Here is a 9,706-nt window from a genome sequence, read left to right on the forward strand (position 1 = left end):
CTGGGGATCCCCTCCTGAATGCCAGTTTTGTTCAATCCTGTGCCTGTGAGCCCTGACACCAGCCCTGGGGTGGGACATGGCTGTTGTTATCAGGGCCTTCATAACACCAGGCTGTCTCTTTTGCACAGGCATGAGGACAGCCCTTGTATCCCACCATGCTGCTTCAGACAGCAAGTGGCAGATGCACCAAGCATGCAGAGATACTTTGGTTATTGTGCAAAGGCAGGTAGATTTAGTGAATGCTGACGCACTTCCATTTTCCTGGAAACCATTTCCTTAAAGGTCAGCAATCCAAAATACCTTTGGCTGTCTTTATTTCTGCATCTGAGCCATTTGCAGCAGCAGTGTTGGTCACATGCCTGTAAGAAAGAAGCCATTGTGTCTATACAAACAGAAGGAATACATAATCATTTTATTACAAGAGGATGGTGATAACTATGTGCACAGATTAACAGGCTTGGTGGTGACATGTGAGCAGCTCAAGTGCAAGGACTCAAAGCAAGGGCACGGTGTCGCTCACTGACAGTTGCAAAGACTCTGGGGACACTGCAGAGAAAGCAGCCATAAGGTTGGTCTTCCTGCCTTGCTCCGTTCCTTTCCTCTCAGGCTGCAGATGGGCACTTCTTGCAAACCTATGCCCATCACAACAGTGTTCAGCTATTGCTCAAAATTTTCTTGTGCTGGCAACTCAGCTGTTTCAGTTTCCTAAAAAGTCTTTGTGATGCTGATGGTCTGAGCCCTGGGCAGGATAGGAGATACAAAATATTAGGTGAAAGCCATCTTCACTTGCAGCTAGCAATACAATGAGGATGAGAGCATCTCATGTCAGCTCAGATTGGTGGATCAGGCACAGCCAAGCTGCAAGTGCTGCCTACTATTGAATGAGTCGGGATGGAAGGAGAGTTTATTCAAGGAAGACATTTTGACTCTGAAATGGATACATGCAGCTAAGGCCTCTCTGTTTTCTGCTTAAGTGTGCGTGAGTGTATGTCAAGAGTTAAAGTGAGCCATGAGGACACAAACAGAAGCTAGGTGGTAAGGTATTTTGAGAGTATGACTATTAAAAATGAACAGTCAAGCACTGTGCTTTTTCCAACGGTGTTTATTTCTTTTCTGTAGCTCACTGACACAGCTGGATCTGAAAATGGAGCAGATTTTTTTTTCCATAAAGTGTCTACGTGTCATTAGATCAAGGCTAACACTGTTGTTAAAGGCATTTAGAGAGGGCAGCAGCAGAAGCAATAAGAGGCGTTGGCAGCAGGCTGTACTGCCATACAGAATGGGCAGGGAGCACCTTTCTTCCCACAGCTGCAGTGGAGCCAGGGTGCAGAGACACATATAATCCTTTCTGTGTCTTGTACCAGACAAACACAGCACCGTGGAACACAATCTGCAGCTCAGAATTGGTGGAGGACATGGAGAGTGATTGCAGCCTGCTTTTCAGGAAGCTGTGTGCCTGGAGGTGCAGCTGCCTGTGGCAGTGAACAGCCTGATGTGGAACCAGGCTGGTAGAAGCAAGGCACAAGCTCCTGAGTGGCATTTGCTTGCTGAAGGGAACCACAATTTTCAGGATGCATCTACGACAGACATAGCAGCCAGATCTGCTCTGTTGGCTTTGGAATAGAATTCAAGTATATAAATTACCATGAGAAAAGCTGCCTATCTATGGTCTCCCAGGAGGTGATCAGTGCGGTGCTCACCAGGTTACGCTTCCTCCCCAGGGTGCTTCCTTGGTGGCTTGCCATCCAGCCCAACTGCAGACAGCAACAGCTCAAGTAACGCTTCTCTTCCACAGGCAGATTGGAACAAGACCTATTCCCAGACATTCTGCTGCTTGCGATTCCCAACACTCCCAGCCTCCAGACCAGGTACTACCACCCTATGTCACCTAGAGGCTGGGCCACGGGGACAGGAGGATGGCATGCATGCAGCTTCACTCTCTTTTGCTTTGTTTCATCCAACTGTAGACCTTCCAGTGCCTGAATGTTTCTCTATCAAGTGGTTCCTTTCTCCCAAGCAATCAGCACAGCAGCAGCCAACCCAGAGGTCTTGGCAGTGCAGGGTGCCTCCTGCACCTCAGTTTGCAGCTGGGACCTTTGCTCAGCCCTACAGACTAAGAAAGGCTTCAGAAAGGCAAGCTGGCTCCTGCAGCCAGCACCATGCCCTGGTCTTCGCCAGTTACTGTACAAAATGGACAACACACATATGTTATTTACAGACTGTTTTTCACATGATAGAACAGCTCTTGGCTCGGTCTTTCCTGATCTCCGTGTCATTCAGTAAGTTCGTCCTGCTGGACATCTGTGACACTCGCTTCAGTCCCCGTTTGGAGTTGGAGCGCTTCAGGTTCTTGTGTATCCTGTTGACCGAGGCGAGCGTGGTGACATGGAAGACATCCCGCACACTGTCCTCTGACACCTTGGAGGAGCACTCGGCGTACGCCACTGCCCCAATCTGCCGTGCCAGCGCACTGCCCTGAGACCCAGAGAGCAGGGAAGGAAGGAAGGAAGGAACAGTGAGGTTAGGACAGCCTGCAGCAGCATCCTTCACTCTCTTCAGCTCTCCAGAACTGCAGTAAGGTGCAGCATCAGAGCCTGTGTCCCTGTGCTGGTGACTGCAGCAGTTCCCAGGCTATGACTCTGTCCCCACCCCAAAGCAGCATCCAAGCAGGACAGTCCAGCTACGCCCAACAAGAAGGTGCAGAAACACATTTGTCCTACTTTAGCCAGTCTAAGTTATTAAGCTGAGCATCTCTACCAGCACTGGGGAAAGACTTCCTGGCTGCAAACCACCTCCTGGTGGTTCAGCAGAGCTCTGCCAATGTGTCACAGCATGCCCAGGGCAGGGAAGAAGAGTGCTGCAAGCTCAGAGAATCTGAGCCAAGGTCCAGACAGCTTCAGACTAAGACCAGCAGAGGTCCTTTGCTGCTGAGCTAACTTATCAAAGGAGGTGCAGGAGAAAAGCCCCTGATCCCTGCGGGGATGAGCAGCTGCAAAAACCCACCTGCTCATGTGTAACTGGGATGAGGCGCTGCTTGGAAAGCTCCCGCAGAGTGTTCAGGTCCGTCCGCATGTCTAGCTTGCAGCCCACCAACACAATCTTTGCATTGGGGCAGAACTCCTGAGTCTCCCCTTGCCACTGTAGGGAAGACAAGAGAGAAGGTGCACAGCTGTGCCAGAGGCTGTGTGACAATGGACAGCCTACAAAAGAGTCAAGGTTGGAGCAACAAAGCCAATCATAAGGTCTCAGCACAGTGGTGACCACTTTGCACAATCCCTGAAGCCCCATCAGCTGGAGTTCACCAGAGTTGAACTCACCTTCTTGAGTACACTGTCCAAGGTTTCTGGGCGGCTGATATCAAAGCAGATGAGCACGGCATCTGAGTCCGGGTATGCCAATGGACGGACATTATCATAATAGGCTGAGCCTGCAGAGAGAAAAGCAGTCAGCAGAAAGTCTCATCCATTGTTGGGTCTGCCTCCTTGGAAGCAGGATAGGGGCAGCAGGGACACTCCGTACCACTCACAGAGCAGGCATCCCCTGTGCATTTGTGTTCACAGCAAAGCCAGCTGCAGGAACATTCTGCTGCTGCAGTCCCCACAGCCGTGAGTGAGAAAAAATACAGCACAGTTTTTTGTCCCTGCAGAATCACTGGAATGAGAAGAAGCTGGCATCCAGCAAGGCAGAATCAGACTGCAACCTCTGCAGAGCTCATCTCTCTCTGTAGAGGGAAAGTCATGCTCTGTGTGTGGAGTCAGTGCCTGGGGTGCCTTGACCAGCATGGAGACAGAGGATACAGGCTGGGGCACAGCAAACCCTGGAGATCTCTGACACTGCTTCAGGCTGAGGATGCTTCACCTTCTGATAGACAGAGCTGGCCCCATGAGCAGTCCCCATCCTGCGAGTGACTCCGTGCTTCTGTCGGCAGCACCGAGTTCTGCAGTACCAAGCTGCCCTTCAGACCAAGCTTGCATTCTCATTCCATTGCCCAGAGGGGTTCAAGATCATGCACTGATCTGCATGCTCAGATGGGTCAGACCCTTTATCAGAACCATGACCTCCTGGTGCACAGCTGCCCCAGGTAGGGGTCTCTGCCCAAGATGGGAGAGAAACATTTCCATGCACAACGTTGCTCCTCCACTTCACATAAATATTGCAGATAAATCTGACCTCCTCCCAACCCAGGAATGCTCCTTTTGTAGGAGCTACGTTTGCTACGGCAAACTGTATCATAGCAACCTGCTGCTTTCTTCAGCACATCACAGACTGCACTGGCAGAGAGCATACAGTGCAGCAGAGTGCTGCCCACACAGTTGGTCACCACCCATCCCACAACACACCCCCTGGTGTCAGGACACAGCTGGGCAGCTGCTGGAGATGGCAAAAGGAGGGGAAGGAAGAACTGCCCCAGGTCAAGAGCATCATTTTGTTAATGAGATCAGAATTGCTTCTGTATGCTCCGATTTCCGCTCCCAGCTCCAAGGGACAGGAATGGCCCTGGCCCCATTGGTATCTCTGCTCACCATTAGCTGATCAACACCAGCACTTTCCTGAAGACTCTCCCCCACTCTGAAAGACCAATGGGAAACAGTGGTTGGTGTGCTGTGCATCAACCCCAGCTTTCTCTCTGCTGAATCAGGATATTCTCTTTGGTTGATCATTTTAATTTTTGAATCTGTTACTTTTTGATGAGGACAAAACACAAATGCCTTAATTCCCTCAGCTTCAGATCTCTGGTTTTACGGGTCTGCACATTAAAAAACACCAGTCAATAGCTAAGCAGCCTAGCTGCCATGTCTCAGAATGGACATGATCAAGATGAAAGGAATAGTGTTTGCAGGGAGTGAGGTGGCATCCTGGGCTCCTCATGCTGGAGACAGGGAGGCAGTTCCCTGTAGAAGCCCCTAATAGCAACCATAGCACAGCACCACAGAGCCCTTGAGGTGAGAGCACAGTACCTGGCTGTACCTAGTGCCCAGTACCTGGCTGGGGCTCCACACAAGGGTGCTAGCAATCGCAGCCAATTCCCACAGACCTCTGGCTTTGGGGAACATATCTGTGGGTTGAGTGAGCACAAATTATCTTTATGGAGTGCTACACATTTCCAGTTTGCTGTGCACAAGCAGCAGATTCCTCCCTGGCTGCTTGCCCACCAGATAAGGTTTCTCCCCACAGGGAAAGCTGGACCTGCATGCCTGTGAAGTTTAATTGCATACTGATCTAATCCATAGGATCTAGGGCAAGAGGAAAGCTGCACCCAGGCCTCTTCTGCAGGGCTGGTGCCATGGCACCAGCCAGCTCCTCTGGAGCTCTCCCTACCACAAAGTATTCACAGGACCACCCTGAGGCACAGTGAGGGGCACCTGGGTGCCAGGTGGGCAGAAAGGCAAAGCCATCATGCCCAGAGGATGGGGTGAGAGTCCCCTCCTACAAGGATTGTTGGCACTTGCTTTACATGATTGTCTGGCTAAGGTACTTCTGCTTGATGGATGTCTGGGGTAGAAGGGACACCCCCAAGTCAGACAGGGAGAGCAGTGGCCTCTGTACCATGCAGCACCTACATCATGCCCAGCCTGACATACCCCAGGGACTCTGCTGTCCCATCATGTCAGGTCCTCCCAGATCCATCCTCCACTCTCTCCAGGATATGCATTTCTGCTGCAGCTCTTTCAACTTCTGTCAAACTGGTTCCTGACCTGCCTAAGAATGTGACCCAGCTACACATATTTTCAGGCTTAACTATGTCTTTGTGCTGAGGAAGAAGACAAGTATGTTTGTTTGAGGCTCCCAGCCTCAACAGGGAGCATGGGAGGAGCTATTTTGGTATGGAAAGGGCAGCTCCACATTCTTCTCTGCTTCAGAATGCATGAGAAGAGGCAGCCATTGCAGTCTCAGTGCTGCGTGCTGGGAATCCTCAGCCCCAGCATCAATGGAGATGCCACTGCTAAACTCGGCCCCTTTCAGCTCTCTAATCTCATCAACATTCCTGGGTAGTTCCCCTAATGAAGGGGCTGTTATCAGAGCCTGCTGGTTCCCACACAGCCATACCAAGGCAGACTGTTTGCTGAGCACAGGCAAAGAGGGAGGTAGGGAGGGATTTGCACTTTACAATGTTATTCTTGTTTTGAAAGTGAATCTGCTTATGAGACACAAGTCCCTGCAAAAGGCTCCCCTGCTGTGAGCTGCAGTGCAGAGCAGACAGCAGTGCTGCTGGACCAGCTTGGGTTCCGTGTGGGCAGAAAAGTCCTCTCCAGCAGCTTTGAAGATGGCAGTGAGCAAATACACGGCGCGGTGCCAGTCCTGGGCATTCCCATAAGCCACGAGCACAGACATCCAGGCAGCTATGCTCTACACCAGGGGATGCACCAGCAAAAAGTGTATCGGCTCACATGGGAAACAGAGATGCTGCATTTCTGAGAAGCCAACTTGCCCATTATGACTGCATGCCCTTCCCACCACTGAAGCACAGGAATGCAATTTGGCTGCACTGCGTAAAGCATGATGAGTGGTCACAACCTCAGCCAGCAGGCTGTGCAGAACAGAAACTCTTCCTCATCGGTGTCACACAGCAGCACTGAGTGTCCAGGAGACACCTAGCCCTTTGAGAGCAGCCCTGACCAGCCAGCAGGTATTCCATCAAGCTGGCGTTTCCCCACACCACCGCCATGAAGAGAAGTTGTTTCTGTGCCAAGCACATTTGACCAGTGGAGGAATTGGCCAAAATGAGAACAGAAAGAGCAGCAAAACAGGACATCATCCACTGAGAAGCAGAGCACAGCAGCTGCCCCATCTCCTCCACACCTTGCTCTCGCACACAAAGATATCAAATTGATTTTTAATGGATGCTTTAGGAAATGGCACATGGTGGAAATGGAAGGATGGGACATCCCTACTACACTGAAAAATGGCACCTGGAGCAATTTCAGCCTTGCACTGTGCATGGGGGTGGGTCTGAGTTAAATAGGGACAAATCCAAAATGCAGGCAGTACTGAGGGATCAGGCTCATACCCGGTCACTTTACTCCCTAACAGGCATTTGGATCAAAGGCTTTTCAGTGAGCACAGAGGGGCTGTATTTGCCATGTCTGAAGGACTCTCAGTACTGGTAAGCCTCCTTTCAGCCTTGGAAAAACTAATCAAGGATTACAAGACACTTAAAGGAAATTCAAGGTCCCAGTACAATGTGGGATCAATTCAGTTCCCCGTCACCCCTGCCCACAGTATGGCAGTGTTTCTCTAACTACATTTAGTGCCTGTCTGACTATGATATTAATAGGAGGGGCCAATTCATACCTAAAGGCTGCATTTCGCAAGTTCCCCACAGCAGCCAGTACTACATGTCCAGAGAGCAGACAACACCCCAACGTGGGCAGGGATTACCAAAAGGAGCCAGCAGCAGCCAGGCAAGCTGGGACCCCTGCAGCAGGTTTTCCAGGGTAGCTGCCCTTCACTGATGCCCACAGTGCCACTCACCACTCCCATGGCTGACTTCATAGCAAAGAACTCAACAGTCCCTGTCCAGATTTGTCTGATGATTTTTGGAGGAGACCTTCAGCTTCAATTACTTAACTAAAAGATGGAAAGTGTTTAAAGATACAAAAGAGGGAAGCAGAATCCCAGTATCTCCCTTCCTGTTCCTGCTAGGATGAGTTTAACACTAACAACAGGCCCCTGCCCACAATGTTGCTTAAAAGAGGTGGCAGGTAATGCAGAGACAAGGGAAAGTGCACCCAGCACCTGTCATATTCATTATTAGGACAATCAGCCACTCTCAGTCCCTTCAGCTCAGTTGGCTCCATGTGTTATTGTGTAAAATTTTTTCTACCAAAAGTTGTTTACAGGTGTCTCCAAAGGGTGGTAGAAATACAGCAGCAGCTTAAAGTCTGTAGCTAAAAATGTCAGTGTGATTACCAGAGAAAATTGCTACGTATTGCTTTGCAGGACTGTTTATTGACATATAACACTTGGGTATTTCAAATGAAAGCTGCAAAAAGAGGCAGTTTATCTGGAAAACTATCTACTGACCTCTATCTATATATCTTTGTTTCAGGATATAAAAATTTGCAAAAGCAAAGTCTGCCAGGTTGGGAAGCCTCCAGTAGAGGCTCAATAAACATTTTACAATTTAAAGCTGGTCCAAAAATCAGTAAGGCCACTGCTCTAAATGGAGCAGTGCTGATCCTACAGCTGTAATCTGATGGGTGTAAAATAATAGTGAGGAATTTGAGTGCATGAGACCTAAAACTGTCTAATGTCATGTTTTAATCTATTTTTGCTCTTAAGCACTAAGAAGACTCCAAATATTAAGGGGAACAACCATCAGAAAGTCCATTATGTATGTACACCACCAGAGCCCAGCATTCAGTTCTACTACGCATACACAACAGCCCAGAAAGGTTGTCAGAGGTAAATTAAAGGGTGCACATAACCTTTGCCAGATGCCAACATTTTTATTAGCTCTGCATCAAGCAGTTCACTTACAGCTCATGTCTCCCCAGAGAGGCAGCATGAAGTTTGAAAAGGGTTTTGGAGGGCTGAGATGTGCCCAGGATTCCCTGCAGCATCACAGCTGAGGTTGCAGATGAAGAGGCAAAACCAAACCAAAACACAAAAAAACTGAACAGCCCAGAAGCTCTCCTGGAGCGAGTGATGAAAGGGCAGCATATTCCCACAGCACATTCCTCTCCAAGGTGAGGTCTCCCATCTTGGCTGCACCTTGCTTGCTTCCCCATTCCTTCCCAGCCTCATCTCAAGCCCCAGAACTGGTTTTGTTGGTGCTCTGCTGCATCTCATACGTGGTCAGAGCTGAGATGCACCGATAACTCAGTCGGCACCTAAACGATGTGCATTGCCAGCCCCAAGGCCGGAGGAAAGAAAGCCACAAAATCCAACGCAAAGACACCAAGAGGGGATTTCAGCATTTGATGCCCGCTGCGGATCCCACAGAGGCCACATCGAGACCCACCGCGTCCCTCCCGGAGCCCACCTGAGGTGTCCCACATGTTGAGCTCCGTGCGCTGCTTGTCGATCTCGAAGCTGGCCGTGTAGTTCTCGAAAACGGTAGGCACGTAGCTCTGGATAGGGAGAAGGGAGGTCAGCTGAGCTGAGCTGAGCTGAGCCGAGCCGAGCCGAGCCGCGCCGCGCCGCCGGCCGCCCCCCGCCGCCCCCTGCACACCTCTGGGTAGCAGTCCTTGGCGAAGACGTGGAGCAGTGCCGTCTTGCCGCACTGCGTGTCCCCCACCACCACGATCTTGCAACGAGCCAGATGTCCCTCCATGGTGCGGGGCCGCGCCGGCAGCGCCGCCGCTTTACCGGGACCGGCGCTAGCAATGGCCGCGCCCCCGGCCCCGACGGCACCAACCGGAGCTAGAGCTGGGCAGGGCCACCCGGTTACCGCCGCCCCCGGCCGCCTCCCGGCCTCGGGAACGTCTGCCCGCTCCGTGCCGGGCCGCCTCCCTCCATTGATCGCCGAGATGCAACGTGAGAAGCGGCTCGGATGTTACCGGGAAACCCACGCCAGGCTCTGTCACCTCTTTCTTCTGATCCGGATTCCTGCCGCTGCGCATCCCATCCATCTGCCTCCCCACCTCACCCTCCAGCATTCAGCAACAATAAAAATGTGGGGTTTTTTCCCTCCGGCTGGCAGAGGGAGCCCAATCCATGCCCAAGCTGGTGCTGGACATCGCAGATGTCAAAAATTGCACTG

At 51.1% G+C, this 9,706-nt stretch overlaps 1 protein-coding gene across 1 annotated transcript; it reads right to left on the bottom strand.

The window, feature by feature from the left end:
- Positions 1 to 393: 393 nt before the first annotated feature.
- Positions 394 to 9,497, bottom strand: RND2 (Rho family GTPase 2). The gene is made up of 5 exons (XM_072356735.1): positions 9,176 to 9,497; positions 8,987 to 9,074; positions 3,318 to 3,427; positions 3,004 to 3,138; positions 394 to 2,475 (listed from the first exon to the last, which is right to left on the bottom strand). The coding sequence occupies exons 1-5, from the start codon at positions 9,275 to 9,277 to the stop codon at positions 2,227 to 2,229; spliced, it is 684 nt and encodes a 227-aa protein (XP_072212836.1). The 5' UTR covers positions 9,278 to 9,497; the 3' UTR covers positions 394 to 2,226.
- Positions 9,498 to 9,706: the final 209 nt, after the last annotated feature.

This window comes from Excalfactoria chinensis, chromosome 24 (assembly GCF_039878825.1).
Source record: "Excalfactoria chinensis isolate bCotChi1 chromosome 24, bCotChi1.hap2, whole genome shotgun sequence".
NCBI lineage: Eukaryota > Metazoa > Chordata > Aves > Galliformes > Phasianidae > Excalfactoria > Excalfactoria chinensis.

What these genes read in the sequence shown, in the direction of transcription:
- RND2 (XM_072356735.1), bottom strand. Translation starts at nt 9,277, where the DNA reads ATGGAGGGACATCTGGCTCGTTGCAAGATCGTGGTGGTGGGGGACACG. An exon ending in CAACATGTGGGACACCTCAG is followed by an intron (nt 3,428 to 8,986) that starts GTGGGCTCCGGG and finishes TTCTCTCTGCAG; the next exon opens with GCTCAGCCTATTATGATAAT. An exon ending in TCCCAGTTACACATGAGCAG is followed by an intron (nt 2,476 to 3,003) that starts GTGGGTTTTTGC and finishes TCTGGGTCTCAG; the next exon opens with GGCAGTGCGCTGGCACGGCA.